Source organism: Centrocercus urophasianus, unplaced genomic scaffold (genome assembly GCF_019232065.1).
Source record: "Centrocercus urophasianus isolate 14NV4802_14NV808 unplaced genomic scaffold, USGS_Curo_1.0 seq_11, whole genome shotgun sequence".
NCBI lineage: Eukaryota > Metazoa > Chordata > Aves > Galliformes > Phasianidae > Centrocercus > Centrocercus urophasianus.
Genome location: NW_024884253.1, coordinates 49,572,301 through 49,594,627, shown reverse-complemented (window position 1 = coordinate 49,594,627; position 22,327 = coordinate 49,572,301). Strand labels below are relative to the sequence as shown.

At 37.8% G+C, this 22,327-nt stretch overlaps 1 protein-coding gene across 1 annotated transcript in view; it reads left to right on the top strand.

Annotated features, from left to right (window-relative positions):
• Positions 1-22,327, top strand: part of PIEZO2 (piezo type mechanosensitive ion channel component 2) — a 236,754-nt gene that overhangs the window by 77,278 nt on the left and 137,149 nt on the right. Inside the window, exon 4 of the mRNA XM_042839118.1 lies at positions 5,193-5,235. Coding sequence (XP_042695052.1) covers positions 5,193-5,235 — 43 coding nt within the window. The remainder of the gene's footprint in view (positions 1-5,192; positions 5,236-22,327) is intronic.

Below are 22,327 nucleotides of genomic sequence, written 5' to 3'. Positions count from 1 at the left end.
GTAAGAGGTACAGTGCATGTAACATCTAGCAATTGGATAGCTAATGTACAGGTAAGTGTTCACTACCTCTATGGTACTGTGGAGAAACTAAGAAGTTTCTTCCCACACACATTTCTGTATTCGAAACCTCTGGTCTGTTTCATAATAGCAGAGATTCTATATTGATTTTAAAAAAACAAAACCTGGATATTTGGGAAGATTTATTCTAAAATATTTCTGAGAGAAGATAGAAGTTTGCCAATTGGAGCAAGCAACTACAAAGATGGTTAACAGTACATGAAGTTGGTGAAAGAGTATGTTCCAAATATGTCAGTTTTTATCAGCTGCAGTTATGTTTTTCAGCTAGTTAGCACTACAGGTCTGTAAGTAATAAGGTGATGAAGGAGAAGATACAGCAGACCCACATTGCCTGGTCCACAGAAAAGAAACTGAGAAACCTCAAATGGTCTAAGTGCTACAAGTACCTCTAGCAAAAGAAAGCTCTGGCAGGACAAACCAATTTGCTCTTCCAGTTTGTTGAGACATTTTAGATGTGGATTCAGATACTGGGTTCTTGACTAGTCTAACTGGCCTGTCCTTCGTGACATTCATATGCTGTTCTCTGCTAAGTTGTTTGAGAAAGCTTTAAGAGTGAAACCTTCATCAGAAAGGTTGTTCCTTTCTGTTTCTGGAGTATTCTGTATCACTGTTTTGTATCTTTTGGATACTTAAAGTGTTTTTATTTGCTTCTGACTTGTGTCAGTGTCCCAGTAACTTTCCCAGGCTTTAGATCAAAATTCTAAAATTGATAGCAATTTTCTAAACTGTACAAAATGAATTCTCTGAAACTCTCTTCCTTTACAGTATGAGAAAAGAGACCATTGCAGTTACTGTTCCAAGAACACCTACCTGTTTCTCTCTTTTTCAGAGCAGAGTTACGTAGGTCCCATCTGCACATACCTCATGAACTAAGTTCACTGTGCTATGTCTGGTGCCTTGGTAGATTCTTCAGACAGTCTGTGGTGCTCTGATACTCACTTGATAGACAAGCTTCTAGAAACCTATGCTATTCTTTGTTTTACCTTTGAGTTAATGTAATTTACTGATATTTTGTCCATCTATTCCAGTCGTTGTCGGTCTTTGTACTACTCTGATTTCTCAGGTTCTGACAGGCTCACTTAATGCTTATTGAAAAATGTCAAATGTTGTTTTTGGTTCAATTAGGTTTATAGTTCTTATGTCAGATCAAAGTGAGAAAATAATGCAAAAATTGCCATCGTTTTTGTTTGTACTCCACTACTCTGGGGAAGTTAGAAGGTAGTGGGGCTGCAACTAATCGCTGCACAGAGTCAGACCTGTAGGGACTTTCATCGCATACCTGCAAGAGGATGAAATATGAGGCATGCCAGCTTTATCCAGGAGCAGCTACAGACCTCTGCTGTGCAGGTACATACAGTGTGAGTTGGCTCTGAGAGAATAGTTACGCCACCTCCATCAATATCTGAAAATCAGTTATCCACTGTATTACATTATGCTTTTGGTAAGCCTACTGTTGTGCTTCATAAGCCAGGCAACTTCATGATTTGCAAAGGCAAGTATCCTAGGAGTAGATTATGAGTCCTCTCATTTGATTCATAAGGTAGTTGTAACCAAATCAAACATGCAAGCTGCCATGTAAATGAAAGTCTACATGTAAAAGAAATCAACTTTCAATTTCACAAAGATACCTTTCATTTTATCTTATTAAATCTCATATTCTTATATGCTCATTCTAGAATTTCATAGAGTTCGTATCTGAACATGATGTGCATTTTGCCGTTGTTCCTATTAAATGTGAGCAGTAATTCCTGAAGTACATTATACTTCATCTTTTTGAACAATTTTAAAGCTAGTGTTGTTAATGTGAAACAGAATCTTTGGAACAGATGGGAATGGTCAGGCACTCCGGAGCAAATATTTGGAACAAAAGCTTAATTACATGGATACCAAATTAAGATATTCTTATAAACAGTTTTGGTATTTTTGTCATGATGGTAAAAAACAGAAAGCAAAGAGAAGCCAAATTAGCTTAGCAACCAAAGTGTAGCAGTGGTCTGATGAAGAAAGTTGACAGGTGAATGTTTTCCACATTCCCAGCAGAGAAAGGCTGAACTGAATAGCCAAAATCCGACTGATTTCTTTGGGAGCAGGATCAAGTCTTTAATTCGTGAAAAACTCCCGTTTTGACTTTAATGAGAGTTACGTGACTTAAATCTTGTTTAATGTTTTGGAAGCACTGGGAAAGGTTTAAATCAAATAATAAGTTTTCTAGACTTTTAATAGCGTTATTCTTCTTAGTGCTGTTACCTCAGGGTATTTACTTTTGGCTGTTAGTGTAGTATAGAAGTTGATACTATTGAGAATGAAACTGGCAAATCTTAAAACAGAATGTTTAGATCATAAACATTTTAAAATAGGACTTCATAAAAAAGATGTATATTTTTTTAATATGAAATGTTAGTTGTGTTTTTGGCAGGCTTTGCCTTGGAGGAGCCCCATGCAATTCAAAGAGCGTTCTGCTAACCAGCTGCAGCCAAAAGATGATTTCAAACCAGTGGAGACTCAATTCCCTTTTCTCTTTTTCTTTTTCTTTTTCTTTTTTTTTTCTCTCTCTCTTCTGTGGGACTCTCTATATATCATGCAACTGAAGTGCAGCCAGCCATGGAGTGAAAAATTCATATAACTAGTATACAAAACAGTGGAAAGAATAGAAACACTGACTGAAAATGCCAGTACTGATCTGTGTTTTAAGAATTACTGCTGAAATATCTTTTTTTCAACAGTCTTCAAATTTCCAAACAAAAACTGTTGAACTGTTGATAGAACAGCCAGCAGGAGCACACAGACTGTGAACAGAATTGCTCACATCTGCCTTGCGCTTATGGTTGGAGCAAGTGGCACAGTCAGCTTCTTAGCAGTGATGATGCACCACTGCTCCATGACACCAGATATACTCCAGAGTGTGTAAGAGATGACAGGTTTGGAGAATAATCAGTAAAAGGAGATGTTATGGGAGTGAGTCTTTATGTATCTCAGTGAAATATTGATGGTTTATTATACTATATGATTATTTTGCTTTCATATTTTGAATGAATGCATGAAGTTTGCTTTCCTGATTTTAAAGGTGTGTTTAGAGGACTTCTTTGTAAAAAATCTGTGAAGAGAGTGGGTGAAAAGTGGCTTGGGTGGCTGTGCAGGCAGAAGTCTTGCCTCATCTCAATCAAATACAGCTGTCACAGTAGAAACTCCTGGTACCGATCAAACTATATACACTGTTCAGTTATTCCAGAACAGAACTTGACATATTTTTTTCCATTATGTGAAGGTTGAGCTTTCTTCACCTCAGTTTTGAAGCCTTTTATCTTTGTATACTGCTGGATATGGGCCTGCATGAAATCCCTGTCTGCTTTGGACCGAATGGGGTCAATTAGAAGTGTTTTTACATTAATCACTAGCTATAGTTATAATGGTTCTGAACAGAAAAGATCCACTGCCCTGAAATTTTCATTAGAAATGGCTGGTTTTTTTTTTTTTGTTTGTTTGTTTTTTTTTTTAGGGTCTTTCTTAATTTTTAAGTTGTATTAGCTTCAGTTTTTACTTGCACAGATTGTGATTTACAGGGACAAATGCTACATAACATTGTACAGAAAAATTTATTATTTCTCTAGAGATTTACCACGGTGTTCTTGGGCTAGGCTGAAAAGTTTAATTGAATAGGAATAATTCTGATGCTAGCATTAGAAAAAAGAATCGCCAACAGCACCGAAAACCAAACAGCCTAAGTTTTCTTAAACATTGAGTCTTTAGATTCTAGATCTGCAGTAAGTGTCCTGAATTCAAAGATGAAGAGTATCTATTAGGTTCTATGCAAATATTTAACATGCTGCAGATTTGATGAATATCACACTGCAAGCATTGATTTCTGAGCTGATGCCTTTAACCAATTGCAAATACAGTGGTGTAAGAGAAACATCTACAGTTTTTTTTTTTTTCTTACTGACAGAATTAATGTCTTATTTTTTCAGTACTAGTCTGTGGTTCTGTTATAGTCTTGGTATGGGCACTCACTGTACAGTGCGCATTTCATGGTGAAATTCTCTAGATTTAAAGTTGCTTCCTTTGTGTCTTTCCTCTCTTTCTCGGTTCACTTGGGCAACATTGCTGCTTGTCTTTGACTTTCTCTGGTGCTACTAGATGTCAGTCCCAGAGAATGTGCTTGTTCCTAATTTATGTTTCTCTTTACTTGTCAATTCTCTGGTTTCAGTTTAAGTAAGTATGATGAAGCATTCAAACAGAACTGTGGTTGCTTTCATTGCATGCAGTCCTCTTACATTTCCCACAGGAGTGAGAAAAAGCAGCAAGCAAACTATGACCCAGTTTCATGTCCTCCTATGTAGCTGCCTGGCAGACCTGTACATCTTGAGATATTTATGCTCTTTGTAGCTTATGTATATAACGACACTGACAAAAAGCAAAAATCTTGCAGGAGTTGAAAACTGATCTCTGGTTATGGCTAAGGCAGGGGGGCATTTTTGAGAAAATCTGGGTAGAAGTTTTGTTCAGTGCATGAGAACTAATGAAGAAATTCTCTTAATGGATCCACCCAGTTGAATAGTTTGCAGGGCCATGTTCTTGGTCATTTTGAGGAGTAAGTCCACTGCAGCCATTTTTGTGACCGTGAAGGGTTAAACAATAAGGCAGAAATACATCTTCATGCTTTTGCTGAAAAATAAAAGGACTGGGTTTCAGAAGGAGCTGTAAAGCTTTCAGCAAGAGTCAGGCGAACGCTGCAGTAAAATGAAAAGCTGAAATGTGAAGAGTGCGTGATGTGAGATGCCAGTTCAGGGCTTTCAGGAGTCGTGCGCAGAGCCCGCTGCTCTGAGGAGACCACCCCTGGAACTGCAGTGAACTGTAGCAGTCACCGGCTGCTTTGCAGTGTGAGGGAGTTATATAGGCTGACACCCCCCTCCATAGTTATGTCATCTGGTGGTAGCCTCTCTTAACACTTCTTCACCTTGGGGAAAACAGATGTTATTTACAAGTACTTCTGTTGGGGTGAAAAAAATCACCTTGTTATACGTATTTCAGCTGCACGATGGAAATAGGAGAGTAAGAGAATTTGTCCAGTAAAGGCTCTTTACTGAGGGTGTTTGTTTTTTCTCCCCTTTGTATAGGTTCCACATGGGAGAAAACATTACGGCAGATTGGTTTTGAAAGGTAAGCCTTACATTTGTTTCATTAACAGTGCAAAAGAAAAGGGAGAAAAAGTGCATGGGTTAGTTTACAAAATTATTTTAGCTGATCAAATGTATCTGTGACCTCAAAGTTAGACAGGAAGTTATGCAGTCTCATGCACATATATGTTCAGCTTCTTGTTTTATGTCCTCTTCTGTTTCCCCAGTCTACAATCTGAAGCAGCTTATTCACCATATTAACTTGGCTCACTGTGTTTTTCTGCTGGCGACTACATAGCGTGTTAGTATTAAAAAAGGTGACACACTGTTTGGGCAGAAGTCTTACTTATGAATGAAAATATTGCTCTCACTCACATTATTTTTTCCGTGAAAGTTCTTAACTCTGACATATTACTTGACAAAAGTAAATGAAGTTGAAAGAGGACCAAAGTTGGCAGAGAGCTATTTAGCATCAGAGGAAAATTCAGAATTCAGCATTCCTCAAGTGCAAGAACTTCTTGCAGCCAAACTTAACCACAAGGCCATCATACCAGAAACATATGTCTCTTTTGGAACTTAAAGTAGGCCAAACCCAGTAAAAGAGTAATCTGGTGTTGAGGCTGAAACGCTCCATCTCTTATTTATTCTTCTACAAAAGGTAAGCAGAAAAGTCTGCTCTCACTCTGATAATGTTTTGCTGTTTTTCCTTAATGGAATAGTTTGCAGTACACCAGTATGTTTGGATCACCGTTGACTGGACTAGAAGGGATTTCACTTCTCCTTGTTGAACGAATGCATATTGTTCACACTTCCTGGAGCATCTCAGCAAAACCCACAGACAGTTTAATCTTTGGGAATCAGTAAATAGATATATTGACTGTATAAAACAGAAAATAAGTACTTTCTTGCTCACTTTTTCACAAAAAGAAGGCAAATTGGTTTTTTTTTTCTGACATTTTGTTACAGTAAAACGTATATTTTTGATAAAAACAAGACCAATGCTTAAATATGTTATCTCCTACCAGTAATTCAGAATATCAGATTTCTATTCAACTTTGGTACAACATCAGGAGAAGGACTGTGGCTCATAAGCATTTGTGATTTGAGATGACACAGTGCCCAGTCAAGTATCAGACAGAAATCCCCAGTATCCCTGTGATACTGTACTGGATGTTGTCTATTTAGAGTGTTTTTAAAAAAAGAAAATGAATATCACACACTATTTGTTAAAAGGCTTAATATCTTTGAGGTTTTTTTTGTTTTTGTTTTAAATAGATTGTGCTTTTGTTTCAGGTTACCCAATTCAATTTCTTGATGAGCATTTCATTAGGCAAGTTATCATACCTCTCAGAAATGTTTAGTGATAAAAGGTTGATACTTTCATTGCCTTGTTCTTTTTTTTTAAGATTAAGAATTAGCAGTTGCTACTGCTGTTAGCCAGGATGGAAAAATGAAGAAGCTTTGAGAAAAGACAGAATAAATGGATATTTTGGGGCTTATATTTGAAACTCCTAATGTAAAATGACCAAAATTGATTTAAGCAGGGTTTAGAAGGAATTTTATTTCTGGAATATTGGAAAGAAATTTCCAACCTGAGAGGTGTTTCACAAGGAGAACCCATAATACCTGTGCATGCGTAATGTAGGTACCACATGAAACATGGAGAAATCTTAATAGACTGCATTACAGGGAGAAGCTTACCTTAAAGGAGGCAAATATTTAGAAAAGGTTACGGTGCAGATTCAATTATTTCCATTCCAGTGTGAAAACAGCTTTAAGCTGACAGTTCTGCACTCTGAGAGTCTGATGGCTTGGAATAAGTTTCACAGAACCAGCACATTAACACAGTGAAGATTAGAATGACTTGGGTAGATACAATCACAGAAGCAGAAGTGTTTTCATCTCAGCTTTATAGTTCTTTATAGCAATGCTTACTTAATATCATATTATACCTGATTACTTAATATCAGTATTTCTCATGCTTAAAGGAATAGTTTCCAAAGTAAATGGTGGGTTTTACCTTACAATATATAACACTTGGATGCAGCGCACTTAAGCAGAAATCCCAGATCTGCAGATCTTTCAAATGTGAGTGATTATTTGAGAAAGTATCACTACATGTTTTCCTTAGTTTTATTCTCTTCACTAGGCATCCTTTAATAGCCAGAGGGAGTCGAGATAGTAGGCTAGATTTCCCTTAGATCTGATCCTGTGCAGCTGTTCTAATACTCTGTATAACAATACTAAGAAAAGAAACAGCAACACATTTTGCTATTTAAAAACATATCCTCTGCAAGCTGTTGACTTAGGCACACCTGAGTCAGCTGTGAAATATCCGTAGCATTTAAATGTGTTGTTTGAGCAAAGACATTGTTATTCCTGGAGGAAGTAAGAGTTTTAGATACACAAAAAGAAAGCCTCTTTTGGGAAGAGTGTGTCTTGCTTAAAGGATGGAAAAATCATACAAAATCTGTTCTTCTAAAGATGCTGCTTTCAGGTGGATTGGTGGGCAGAAAGAGATGTGGACACTCAGTTTACATTGCAAAAAGCTCATCCTATATAATATAAAAGTTATGTCATCACTGCTTTGTGGTTATGCAATGTCTATTCTGTAATAGTGGAGTGCTTACAGTGCTGTGGTCTTCATATCCTGAAAAACACAGAGACATCAGGAGACCTGACAGATAGGCTTTTATGCAAGCATTACTTGTGAGCTGAGTATGCTGCTTTTCAGTACAAGAGAAATTAAAAATGCTGTAGCTCGAGTAAAGTAGCCTTATATCCAGGAAATGACTGGAGTTAAGAGCTTTGCAATTAAACTGAGTGTACCTGGGCTTGATAGATTTAAATGAAGGTCATTTTGCTATTGATTGTTTTTTGAGGCATTACAAATAAGCTGATTGTAACATACTGTAGTAGTCATTGTAGTCATGACCTTTGTGCAACACCGTCTTGATGACATTTCCTGCAGAACATTTTGGAAAAATTCAGAAAATTATGAAACATAGTTACTTTGTACTATACTGTCCTACAAGTAACATGCTTTAAATTGCTGAACGTGTGTCATACTGGCATGTCATACAGAATGTCACCTCGCACTGTGTGTTTAACAACTTGCTTGGATACCGGAAAACCAAAGCAAGCAGATTTGGGGATAAATAGAATGATTGGGGTCTTTTTTGTTCATTTGTTTTTGGCACATCCATTATTTGTGCACTTTTAAATGACACCCAAATATTCATTAAAATGTCCAGAAAGCTCAATTCTAATTTCTTCCAAATGTGACTAAAACTGTGCTTTGAGAGGCATTGTTCAACTCACTGGCTTTTTCAGTTATAGACTGGACCCAGTGGAAATGGCTCCTTCAAACTCCTTTGTGGTTAGTTCTGAGCAATTAGCAGCAACTGTGCTTGTTTCCTGGTTACTCTGACAGTACAAAAGAGAACTTGATGCATAAAGTCTGTTAACATTTAGAAGCAGAGAGGCTGAGGTAAACTGTAGAGCTGGCCTTCCATAGCATGGCCCGTGCTCTCAGCTCACAGCTGCTCTGGGACTTGAAGCACAGAGCCTGGAAAGAGCCACAGCCAATGCTGGGAAAACTGTCACTTTCTGCTGAAAGTTAAAAGCAAAATAAGTTTTTTGTTTGTTTATTTGTTTTGTTTTCCTTATTTAAATGTCTCTAATTTGAGCTACCAAATGATGGAGCTTTACATCCTTGCGTAGTAGATCAATCAAGATTAGAGAAATGTCTTCTGTTCTTATGTAATTGTTGAGCTAGAAACGATCTGATCATTGTAAAACTTTAAACAAACTTCTTAAAACTCATTGTGCCACAGGTGCTACAGACTTTTAGTCTCCCTCTTACTGGTCTTCTCTCAGTAGTAATTTCTAACACGCCTACAGACTGCTCAGCAGCTTACAGCCCAGCTATTCCCTGTTCACATCTGTCCCTTGTGTGTAATGCTTTACATTAAGGTTCCACAAGACAGCCATAAAAATGATTTAATAGCTGTTATTACTTATAAATACCAACTGTTTTAAAAAATATGTATTTGAAGAATAACATCTGTGGTTATTACACTTTTGTCAACATTTGATTAGTATATTTTTCATAATAGCTACTTCAGAGACAGAAAACTTTTGGACATGCATCTAGTAAAATCTAATTATTTGCATTAAAACCTGAGTTTTCTGTATTGATGTACAGGATTTGTTTGGCTGATAGCTTCAAATTGGGCCTTAAATAATCATTGTTTTCATAAAATGCAAAAAAATTTTTTTAATTTTAAATGAGATTCTTAGATATACAGAAGTTGACTAACTTTTTATGATTTTAATGTGACATCTGCAGTATTTTTTCAGAAGCAATATCTATTTAGAAAATGCAACATAGTATTTCTGATTCTGGTTAAAGTTGTTTTGAGTGTGATCTACGGTGAAAGCTGTTCCTACTAATACGGTACTGTGTATTGTTTCCTGGCCTTATTATTCAGGTTTTTAATCCTATTACTGTATCTGAAGAAGGAAATCACAGAATCATTAAGATTGGAAAAGACCTCTAAGATCATCTAGTCCAACTGTCCACCTACCACCACTATTGCCCCCTAAAGCATGTCCTAAATACCGCATCAACACATTTCTGAATACCTCTAAGGATGGCAACTCCTCTACCTATCTGTGAGGGCAATCCATTCCAGTCCCTGACTATTCTTTCAGAGAAGTTTTTTTCTAATGCTAGGTTGGAGCCGGTAGTTTTCACGTCTCAAAAAAAAAAAAAAAAAAAAATAAAAAAAAATAAAAAAAAAATTGCCAAGAAAAGACAGCAGATATCCAATGTCCATTCCTATGTCATTGCTAGTCCCTGGATAAGAAGATTGTCTTTTGTTGTTTTATATTCCAGTTATTCTGTGCATTGTAGTAGCTTCTTCAACTGCTGTTTAGTCATGAAGTGAAAAGGACAACTTGCTTTGCTTTTGTTGGAAGCAAACTAAATGCTACAGCCCCATATGCTTAGGTAAGGAGACAAAGAATTCCCAGCAGAAGCTAGGAACAAGCTAGTTGTCATCGCCAAGAGATACCCTTTTTTTCCTGTATGGTTTTCTGAATGTAGACAGATGTCTGCTTTTGCAGCTGCTCCACATATGCCCCTGCATGATCTAGCTGAAAACACTGTATATATCTTCCCTACCCCTTGCAGAGACTTAGAACACAATTTCCTGAACCACTTGTGATGTGTGGTGAGCATGGAATCCAGACACATTAGAGACACTTCCCAAGTGTCTTCTTCCAGGTCTAGGTTGCCAATTATGAGCCTACTGGCAAAAGTGCTTTGATTGCTTGTAACTCGCTGTGATGTTTGATAGGTGCTTGGGCAGAATTTCTCTGGGTGACATGTAAAGAATAAACAGAAAGAAGAGAATACCACTGGATTCTATAAATATTTATTATGCACAATTCTGGCTAGAAAATCCAAATACCATATGATTATCTATAGAGGCATTCCTCACTTTTCCCACACTGCAATGATTTAGTAAAGTAAATAAATATATGTTTGAAATATGAAGTCTTATCCTGATAGCTTGCTTCATAATTTTGAGCACTTTCTTCACATACAGCTGAATCTTACAGTCCTTTCTTGGGCACTGCTCCCATTGACATCATTTTGGGAACGTTGCCTCAGCCAGGGGCTGTGAGAGACTGCAGAGCTTGATCCATGCAAAGTTATTTTGAAAGAAATAGCGCAGTCTGAACATTCACCATGTTTTGTAAATGTCAGATGATTTGAGTTTGGGAAGACAAGGAAAAATGAACACCTGAGCAAATACTTAACTTCTCTGTGCCCAGGTGTTTCTCCTGACTTCAGCTTTTGTGTGTTAAAGGCACTAATTCTCCACTTTTCCTCCAGAGACTATAAATAAAAGGGTCTTGTTTTGCTCATGCTGCGGTTTATTGCTTATAGCAGAATTATCTTCCAGGTCATGTATCAGTTTAGTCATTTTATTGTGTGGCTGTTATCTAATTGATAGGTAGGGTTCTGAGGGCAGAAAATCACGTCAGAAGGACTTCAAACTATGATGTTTCACTTCATAAAATGGCAGAATGGCTTGGATTGGAAGGGATATGGAAGCCTGCCCAGTCCCAACCCCATGCTATGCGTAGGGTTGCCTCCCAGCAGCTCAGCTGCCCAGGGCCCCATCCGACCTGGCCTTGAGCATGTCCAGGGATGGGGCACCACAGCTTCTCTGGGCAGCTGTGCTGGTGCCTTCATTTCTTTCAAAGAGCAAAGACCAGTGAGTGAGGCTTTCTTCCCATATGCACACAGTAGTCTCAAGGCAAAGTGGAGCACAGGATCCCAAGTCCTGAGAAGGCAGCAGGGGCTGAGCTGGCTTTCCTTGCCCTGTTTTGTTATTCTGTGGTGGCCAGGACTGTGGAATTTGTGCATGTGCGTGTTGAAGCATTGATGTTGTTTATAATGTGGGAAATGGGGAAGAAATGTGTTTTCAGTTTCATCTGATATAGGACGCATGCCTAAGGTTCTGTACTAAATTGAGTTTTCTGTGCAGTTCTGATGAAAAGTGAAACTTTTGAAAGAGAAATTTGAATTACAGAGAAAGCCAGAATAAGAGTTGGGTTATATTTTCAAAGAACAAAACCGTTGTTTAAAAAGTTATGAACAGTGGTGGGTTTTTTCTTATTTTGTTTTGTAGTACTGTATCAGCTGAAATAGTTTGGTATTACATATTTAAATAGAAAAAAATTGCGTTAGCTTCATGGGTTTCATTGCAATGTCCACTTCTCATTCCAATATTGCTGTAAGCAACAGTGCGTGCGTAGTCCAATGTGCTCAGACATAAAACTACTGTGAGTAAAGCTTTTTCCAATCATCTCCTAACAAACAATAGCTTGTATTTAACACACTGTGGTAGTGTGTGAACTAACCTAACCGTTTTTCTCCTACTGAGAAGGAAATAATTCAGGATACCCCCTGCCTCAGATAGTGAGTATAAACTGAAACAAGATCAAGACGAACAGGCCCTCATTTTAGACTTATCCCACTTACTACTTGTTTACTATTGAGTAGCCTTAATAGCTGTGGCCTGTGAAGAATTTCTGCTTCTAACTCCAGTCCTAGCGTGTATCTGCAAAGCCTAGGGATGTTGCATGTTGGTGAGGTGCTCATCTGCACTAACGCTTTCTGGGTTAGGTAAGCAAGTATCCCATTCCTCAGGGGCAAATGCACTGTCAAGGCAACTTTTGAAGCACCATTTAGAAGGTGATTAATCTTCTGTTTATTGCAAGATACAGTTTACATTTTGTTGTTTCCTCTAACCATTATTTTAAATCTTTTCAGCATAGTTTTTAAACGTCAGCTAACTTTCAAACTTAAGCTGACTTTTGACAAATGTCATTGCATAGTTTTTTTGTAATGTACTATCTTACCTTTTGCAAAGGAAATACATTTCTTTTTTGCAATCATGCCACAAAGTACTTTTAAGATATTTTTACTGATGTTCTTGTAGGCCTCATGGTGCTCACCTGTGAGTTGGTAAAGAGATTCACCAAGTTTTTGTCAAAGTTTTTCTGGAGATGGTCTCCATATGCTTAAAGCACTTAGACTGGTAATTACTTCCACGCTTACTGGCTTTTCTCAAAGCTGTTCTTCTTAAAACAAAAGTAATAAAACCACCTATCATAGAAGATATAAACATTCACTAAAATAACTTGATTTGTTTTGAGCAGATTTAAGAGATTTTCTAGTTCTTAATTCCCCATTTTTCTGTGTAAGCAATTATCTTAATGGTAACATAAATAATCTCTGCCTAAAATAATTATAGCAATCATGACTTTTCTCTAGAGTATATCACTATAATATGCCAAGAAAGGTATTTCCTCTGCGTTGATTGCAGCTATTTTCACACCTTCTTTTTAAACAACACTGAAAGCAGCAGTGTGAATTCTTAAGGTGTCTGAACACACGGTCCTTAAGCAACCCTGTAGGCTTCAAGGGTATATCTCATGAAAGTAAACATTAGGAAACCAAAGCATAAACTGATTCTTAGCGACATTAAAAAAAGATATATCTAGTACGTTATTTCAATCATTTTAAACAGTCTAATTTACTGAGAATTTAGAGATTGAAAATCCAAGATGGACGTCATTCCAGGTAGCTGAGAGGAAAATCATGTTCATTATACAAATAGTACACTTTTGTGTGATGGTTTTCTGTTACTCCTCTGCACGGAGTTGCTAAAAATCAAGAAGTCACTTTCTCACGGGAAGCATGACAGTTTTTCTTCCTCTCCAGCCTCTTGTTCACATACCAAAAAATCTGGTATGCAAACATCCTGGAGACAGTTCTCTTGCAAATAAACCATCTTTTAATTCTGTGATATACCTGTGGTAAATCTCAGGTTTGACTATGAGTAGATGAGAAGCACATCAGCATTATTAATTACAAGATCCTTTGTGGGTAGGCCTCCTTGCTTGTGAATAGACCTCCTTGTTTGTCTTTCTGTCTATCTATCCATCTATCCATTTATTTCCTATGTACTAATAGATCAAATATTTAAATCTATCTCCAGATCTAGTAGAGGATAAATGTTAGCACGTTTGCCAATGGTCTTTACTTCCCACTAGAGACTCTATTTCATAGATGTTTGCAATGATAACAAGACTGAGTGATCATATTCAAATTTCAACCAGTTTGTGGAGTTTGGCAATAAGGTTGTGAAGAATTTTTCCCTTCTCCCTTCTTTCTCCCTTCTTTTCTTTCTCCCTTCTTTCTCCCTTCTTTCTCCCTTCTTTCTCCCTTCTTTCTCCGTTCTTTCTCCATTCTTTCTCCCTTCTCCCTTTTCCCTTTCTTCTCTTTCCTATAAAGGAAGGAGTGAGCAGGGAGGTACCTTTGGACTAAGAGAACAGTAAAAATTGAGCAATTAATCAAACAATTTAACATTTAAAAGCATCAATATAACATCTCCTAAGTGCCTGAGTCACTTCGGGAACTGAGTTTGTAACTCAATAATCCTTCTGACTCTTCAACGTTTTATGTATAATCTTTGTTACAAGTGCTAGGAAAGTAACTGAATCAATTTCCTACTTCTAATTTTCCAAATTGAAGTATTAACTAAATCTACTTCTACTGCAGTATTTCAGAAGCCAAGAATCTACTATTCATCACCCTTGTTCATTTTCTTTACAAAAAACTAATCCATTTTTTCAAACATAGTCTTCCCTTAGTGTATGCTTTCTAATATGTCTGTTCCTAATAAATTAACAGTTTTACTACATTTATTGTTCTTATTGTCATGCTTACATAAAAATTTAAGTAGGAAATTCTACTGGAGCAAAGTCCATGTAAAATATTTTCTTTTGAACTGTGCTGTCATGATGTCATGCTAAGCATCATAGAAACCTTATAGCTGTTGCTTTTTCCTAAACCACACCATGGAGAGCTGACCTTTGAGTTGTGGCTTTTGTATCTGTTTGGTCTTTTGTTTTCTAAGAAAGAGTCAACTTTGAAATATGCCCCATCTGGAAAAGCCCTTCAAACAGACCTTGAAATATCTATTTATCAGTGTGGATAAAGGTAGTTTCTATATAATGTAGTATTTTCTCTAACTGTAGAACAAATATCTATTTAGAAGCCAAGCCAAATACTTCTATAAAATTACTTTCCAATGTATCCAACCCTTCTGGTAGCTTTTGGGAAACAGGGTAATGAAAAAGTGGGGATTTAATATGTGCTTAATCCATGCTTCCCGTCCTAAAGGTAGATTACCTGAGCAATTTGGGTCAAAATGCAAATTGAATTTATTCACCTTAGTACTATCTCTTATTGTACTCCCTTTGTAATACTGCATATTTTATTGAGAACAGAACTTGGGCAAGTTAATCAGTTTAGGGATGGGAAGAACTGAGATTTTAGCATGGCATTGTAAACCCATAATTTTTGGAGCCAATGAAGATTTCGGTTTCCAGATGGCATGTCTGTATTCATAACTTCTGAAAAAAACCTAGCCACTTCTTTGTAACTCTGCTTGAAAAACATGAATATTTTTATTTTCTAATTTGCTTTTACTACTTCTTGCCTGTCAGAAGGTGTACAATATTAGATAAACTCAGATGAATGTACCAGAGACATGTGTGTTTCAGTATATTCCTAGTAATAAATGATGTATAGTCTTTCTTTTCCACGCTGTATCATTTTGTTTTTCTGAGATAAAGAGTCTTTTTGGTATTTGTTCCTGCTATTGCCAAATTTAAGGTAATTACACATAAAAGAACCAGATGGCAAAAACAGAATGGAATAAAATGGAAGTAGAATAGAACAAGAGTAGAATTAGTTCAGTTGGAAGGGACCTTCAAAGTTCATCTATTCCAACAGCCTGACATTTCAGGGCTAATCAAAAGTTAAAGCATATTATTGAAGGCGTTATGCAAATGCATCTTGAGTAAAAAAAAAAACAAACATGGGGGCATCAACCGCCTCACTAGAAATATTCACATATAACTTTGAAGTGAAAGGATTTTGAAGTTATGCTTTTTTTCCTCCTAGCTTCTAAACTTTAAGAGTAAAGTTGTCACCTTTCAAACCTTTTCCTTGTAGCCACGAGGGCTGAAAATGGATATGGATATGTATATTTTTTGTAAGGGGAAGCTGGTGAATCTCACACTTGGCTCTACAGGGTGAAACTTAAAAAAAAAAAAAAAAAAAAAAAAAAAAAAGGGATGGTCAGTAATGCTTAAGCTGTGAAAGACCCTTTTGCAACACTAATCATGCAACTGCCTCTCAATCTTAATGTGGGAATGGTTTTAACTTAGTCCCCAGTATGCTAGACTGATATCTGCACTACAAGAAAGACATGAAACTAATTCATTATACTGCAGGTAAGCTTCCAGAGTGGAAAAGGCAGTACAATTTTTATATTTGCTCCATACTGCTGCAAACCACAGTGTAATCTATCTTCTTCTCCCTCTGTCATCTCTTTCTTCCCTTCCCTCCCACTCACTGTAGTGACATGAAATTTCTTTCTTCTGCTTCAGCATGTAAAAGCTACTTTGGTTTCATTTTATTTGCTGTCATCTTGCAGCTTGACCGTATGTATGTTTGCCATCAGACTGCATCACTGCATCACACTGCTGTGTGATGACATTGGCAAGTGACTGCATTACCAAAAGATTCATTGCTATAGCAGATGCAGTTGTGAATGAACAATTAAATCTTTTAAATTGAAAATATAAAGTCAGTCAAGAGTCAGTCAGTGGATAGAGCACCTGAATGCAAAAACCAAGGTCGTGCAGTGAAGTCATGCAGTGATACAAAAAGCCTGGTATAATTCAAAGGCAAAAGAACACATTTTTTTATTCTTAATTTTGATTTTTTTGATTATTAATTCTGATTAATGGAGTTCTTTCACATTCATTCAACAATTATCTTCTATCTGATAACATTTGAGCAAAATATTGATTAGCTGTGTATCTTAAGCGTGTTCATCATGAAATTTTAATTGTGAGACCCTCACTGTATTCTAGTTCTAAAAAACATTTGAAGTGTGGACAAGCAGTCATTTTTCTTGAGAGCTCTGGAAATACTCAGAATACTCTCAAAAATACTCGGAATACTCTCAAAAACTGAGAGAAATACAATAGACAAGAAAAGAAGAAGAAAAAAAACAAACGCACAGAAAATTTTAGTAGGCTCTGTGACATGACTGAATGTTCTGTGCTGGCTCTTCCAAGCAGCTAGTAAATATTCTTTTCCATATGCACATGATGAGAAAAATGGAGCAGAGGTTAACACACCCAGTTCACTAGGGACTTGTGTAGCCTCTGCACACTGTCAGAATGCAAAGGAATATATACAGTTATTGTGAAATATGGAATTATGTGAACATTGAGAAGCCAAGATTTTCCTTCATGGGCTACCATATAGGGGAAAAGACATTGGAGGGTAGGGTGTATGACTTGATGCTCACATCTGTTCCAGTTCACTGCTGCTACAAATCAGGCTGCTTTGCCCTCATATTCCTTTCCTAATCTTGACCAATAATTTATAACTGGTATCAGCTGATAATTTGGCTCTCTTTTTTTCCCAGCAAAATGAGTGAATCAGGAACTTTATCATCCTACTCTTTACTGTCCAAGAGATGACAAACCTTTGAAAGATAAAGATCTCTGTTAGTTTTTAATGCTGTCTCCGAAACATCCACCTACTTCATCTGTTCTCTTTATTTCTGTATGTCTTTAGCAAAGGAACAAGGTGTCTTCAAGCCCAACTTCAATTCTGTGTCACTTTTGACATCAGTCCCAGGCTTTATGACATGATTACTACAATGGGAAGCAGACTCAGAGACTGAAACTATAAGGTGAAATTACTTAATTGATCCACTTACTCTGAATGCTGATCTCAATGCCTTAAAGTCAGGAGTGAACAAATTGCACAGTACGCAGCAGAATAACAAAGCCTGTGGATTCCTGTGGATTTGTCTTTCTGGATCTTTTGTGTTATCGCATAACCCATTCACTTGTACACCTTGTGTCATGTTGTAAATCTTGTTCTTTCTGGAAGAAATGGAGCTACACATTCCTAAAGGAATCCATATGAGCTGAGATACAGCTTTGTTAGTTACAAGCCGTATCATTATGATTTTTTTGCTTGCTGTATCAGCTTTCCTCAGGTAATTTTACTTTCTGTACAAACTGCAACATGCATGCAGTCAGCAACCCAGTGAGATTAAAGGGGAATTAAAGTTGAGCAGGAATATTTTTAATAACGTGATGAGAAAATCTATTTGTACTCCATTGAAACTAAAAGCTATGGTCCTACTGAAAAGGGGATATTTATTACTTTATAAAAATTCTGAGAATGTGCTATGATGATCTGGATGCTTTGCCCAAAGAGTAACCTGATTCATGTAATGCTGTACCACAAATTAAAACAAGACGCAACAAGTGAAGGAGTATCATGGAACAGAGGGAAGGATCTAATGACAGAGCAGTCTCTCTAAGTGAGATTTCATAGCTGTGTTAGATTTTATAGTTTGGATATGTTTTCCTTGTTAACTGCAATTAAGAAGAAATTTTCTCTGCATCTGGACAATTGTATAATTTCTGCTGCAGGATTCTAGTGCCTCTGTAGTGTACTTAGTGGTGTCATATTGATCTGACGGTCTATGCTGGATCAGCAATTCCTTAAGATCCTCTCAGAAGTCACCTCCATTCAATAGAAAACTTTTTGTCCAACTGTTTTCGTTAGGTTATTATGTTGTTCCATGCCATCTGCTTTTTTTTTTTTTTTTTTTTTTTTCCCCAGCTAAATTAATTTCAGCTAACTTTCAAAGGAAGCAAACATCTGATAGAGGGTATTTTATGGCCCATGTTGTTCAAGCTCTTGAACTGTTAGTCTGTTGTCAATGTTTTTCTTGGCACAGCCTGGCCTCCTGCAGCACAGTGGTAGCTGAGAGCAATACAGTGGTAAAGTCACCAGTAGTCAGATGTAAGTTAGTCTTTGTTTTCCTCTGGAGTGCAATCAGCATTGCAATACTATCCACAATTTTTCTAGGACTTATGCTTAACCATTTAGCTTTGTTTTATTATTTTTTTCTGTTGTTGTTATTGTTGCATTTTGTTCATAAATCAATTAGGGGTGATGGATTTGAATGATCTTTTAAGATCCCTTCCAACCCAAGCCATGCTATGATGCTACTAGACCTCCAAATGTTAGTTGGCTTGTGAAACACAAGTTTTAAGCTCAAGGAGGAGAGGTTTAGATTGGATGGGAGGGTGAAGTTCTTCACAAGAGAATGGTGAGCTGCTGAACAGGCTGTCCAAGGAGGTTGTGGATGTTCCATCCCTGAATGTGTTCAAAACCAGGTTGGATGGGGCCCTGGGCAATCTGGTCTAGTACCAGATCTAGAGGTTGGTGGCCCTGCTGTACCAAGGGGGTTGGTCCCTTCCAACCCAAGCCATTCTGTGATTCTGTGAAGGCTGTGGCCAATGGAGTGCTATCGAACCATGCCCAGGGGGTAAACAGGCCACTGCAGGATGCTGATGGGGGTACTCCATTTTCAGGTAAAATTAGGAGTGCTTTACTTCATCTCTTTGCTCCATTTGGGTCTGAGTAGACCCAAGGATGGGATCATCCTTAACAATGCTTGGCCAAAGCAGGAGTCTTCCAGACAACAAAACAGTGCCACAGTTGGCTTCTGCAGTTGAGAAGGGTCTTCAGATGCCATCCATCCCAGCCACTGTCCAGGTAGCCCCAGGTAATGCAGGGAATCTGTCTTCTCCCCTTCCGTATAAACAAAGAACATTTGTCACCTGGGAACTATTTCATTGTGTTCCATGTTAAGAAAAATAAGAAGTTACAACTCGGGCATCAGGATATTTAGTTTGACATTCATTTCTAGAATTTTACAAAAGTGCATCAAATTTAAATTAGGATGCTACTTCTGTCCAGTTTCAATGGAAATCAACTGGATGTTGGCCTCTGAGTCATTGGGATTTTTTGACAGTGACAGAGGTGATCTTGTTCTCTTCTGTCCAGTCTTTGTGGATGTTCCCGTCCCTGCCACTTGGCGGGGATGACACTTGGATATTTTTGAATTAGGAGTAGGCAAGTGGATGCAGATGGGTCCTCTATGCTTTCAGTGAAATGTTTTGGGCACTCCAGCTTGAACAGCAGCATTTCCTAGTGGCTGCGTGCCTTTATTCTGTATTGAGGATAATCTGGCTCTGTAAAATGACAGTAATTTACAATGTCACTTGCTATAATTGAGAGAAATATCTACAGCTGACTGAAAAAATCATATGTGTCTTTTATTTTCTGTGAGTGCATTATATGCTGGCTCTAGAATGAAATAAAAAGTAGTATGAAATGATGGTCTGTTTGTGCTCCAACTAGTAAAAGCTGCAAAGAGAGCAAAATATGTGTTGAAATAACCACAGAATGTCAGCCTCCTTCAGTCTTTTCAGCACTTTTTTTTTAGTCAGGACTATTGTGGAACATATCTGTATGCCTTTCCATAAACAGTTAGCTGTCATTCACCAAGTATTTATGAGTGTTATGGACCAACTGATTTAATTGTGAGTGTTTTGCAGTGATCAGTGATTCCTGAATTAGTGCTTTGGAAAAGTCTCATTTAGTGTGTAAATGAGAAGCTAGAGAGGAATATACATTCTTGTGATAGAAAGTCTCTTTGAAGAATCCAGAGTAAAATACCCCTGCAGCTAAAGCATCCTCTGCTCTCTTCTGCTCATTTTGGCTCTGCCCCCGTTCAGGATCGTGTTCCCATTTTGACCTGAAATAATTTGTGCTGTGGATTGATTTGTCATTCCCACAGCCTTGAGGGGCTGGCACGCACTGCACCATGGGTGTGGATGGGAATGTGCTCACTTCCTCCTTGGCTGTGCAGCTTCGATTCTGCTGCAAATTTGGAGCTGCGGGACACGGGCAAAGCAAGCTTTATGTTGTGCTGTCACAAGTCTGGCAGTAGCACAAGTGAGTGCTTTGCGTGATAGCTGCTAAATCCCTGCTAAATTTTATGCCCTGTGTATGTTGCCTGGGGCAGCCTGAAATTTGCCCTTTCCTAGACGATCAATGATGATGAACAAGAGACAGTGAGTGCTTTGAAAAAGAAAACTTGGCATAAACTAGCTTTTTACATATTGCACATATCCATGCACATACCCACATATTAATTTTTTAATGTTGAATGGTTTGTGCAAGCAGTGACATACCAATATCTTGCCACTTGCACTTGGTTTCAAATAGCTGCACTCCCTCTGCATGCACAGCAGTATTTGGGAAGCAAATGTTTGGTTAATATGTGGTTAAGCGCTTTTGCATTACAGAAAGTGTTCTTCCTTGCAAACTGTCTGTTCTGAGAAAGTGAAGTGTACTTTTGGTTTTTGAATTCATGCGAATGTCATTTGTAAGCAGTCATTAAGATTTTACAAATACTTCGGGAGCCTTTTGAACTTGTATCTTGGGTAAGTCACTGCATGCTAAATAGTTTTATAATTGCCTCTCTGTGCATTTTTGCTTCCCTCTTCCTCTCAGTTTTTTATTTTGCATGACCGAAATTCTCTCAAAATGTAATTTCAGGTATTTTGGATAAAACATGGCATTTGACAGTTATATTAAGGAAGCACAGGATTAAGAATGGTCATGCACAGCCCTGTGGACATTAATATTAATATGACAGTAAAACCCTGTTTTGCTTTTGTAATGTTCCTTGCCTTCAGTTAGTGGGTGAGCATGAGGTAAGGAAAGGACTGAAGGCAGACCTACCAGCACTTAGCAAACTGCGTAGTTTGCCCTGAGGATCATATCTAGGTTGCGTTTGGAACCAACTTCAGGTCTGACTTGCCATTTGAACTGGCAGGGAGAAGTCACACCAGCGTGAATGCAGACTGTTGAGCGCCTTGTGTCCAGGGAAGTGTTGGCTGTGCCTGTGATGAGGTCCACAGTCCTTAGACCCTGACAGGTTATGTTTGAATCCTTGAGGCAGACATTTTATCCACAGTTCAAAGTCAGAGGAGACAATGGGCCTCTTTCAGTTTTTTCCTAGCTGCAACCATTACTGAGATCCACTTCCATCAGCAAGCACATACATGAGGCAGTCTGATTTCTTGTCTTTGGTATCCTCAGTTTCCACAATTTTTTGGGTCATAGAGAGGATATTGCTGATAAACAGCTGCATTTGCTCCTGCATGGTACAGCTCGTACGTAACATTGCCAGTCTACATTTTTCAGGGACTGTGCTTATGATACTTGGGTTTGATTTGCCTCCAATCCAGTTTACGATTGCAGGTGAAGCCAATGGAAATTGTGCTGTGCACATCTATGGTGGTGAATTAATTATTCCTTAACACAAGATCCATTTTGAAATGTCAGATATCTCATAAGAATCAAGCAAGATGAATGGAAAGTTTTAGACACTATGCATCTCTTCCTTAATTTATTACCTATAAATTCTTAATACATTACCTAACAAGTTTTGTGAACTCAGTTCATTAGAAAGCAGTCAGCTACTATCAAAAACCCCTGAGGGAACTGAAGAAATCATGGAATCACAGGGCATGGAAGGGGCCTCCATATGTCATCAGCTCCGTGCCTCCCCTTCTGCTAAAGC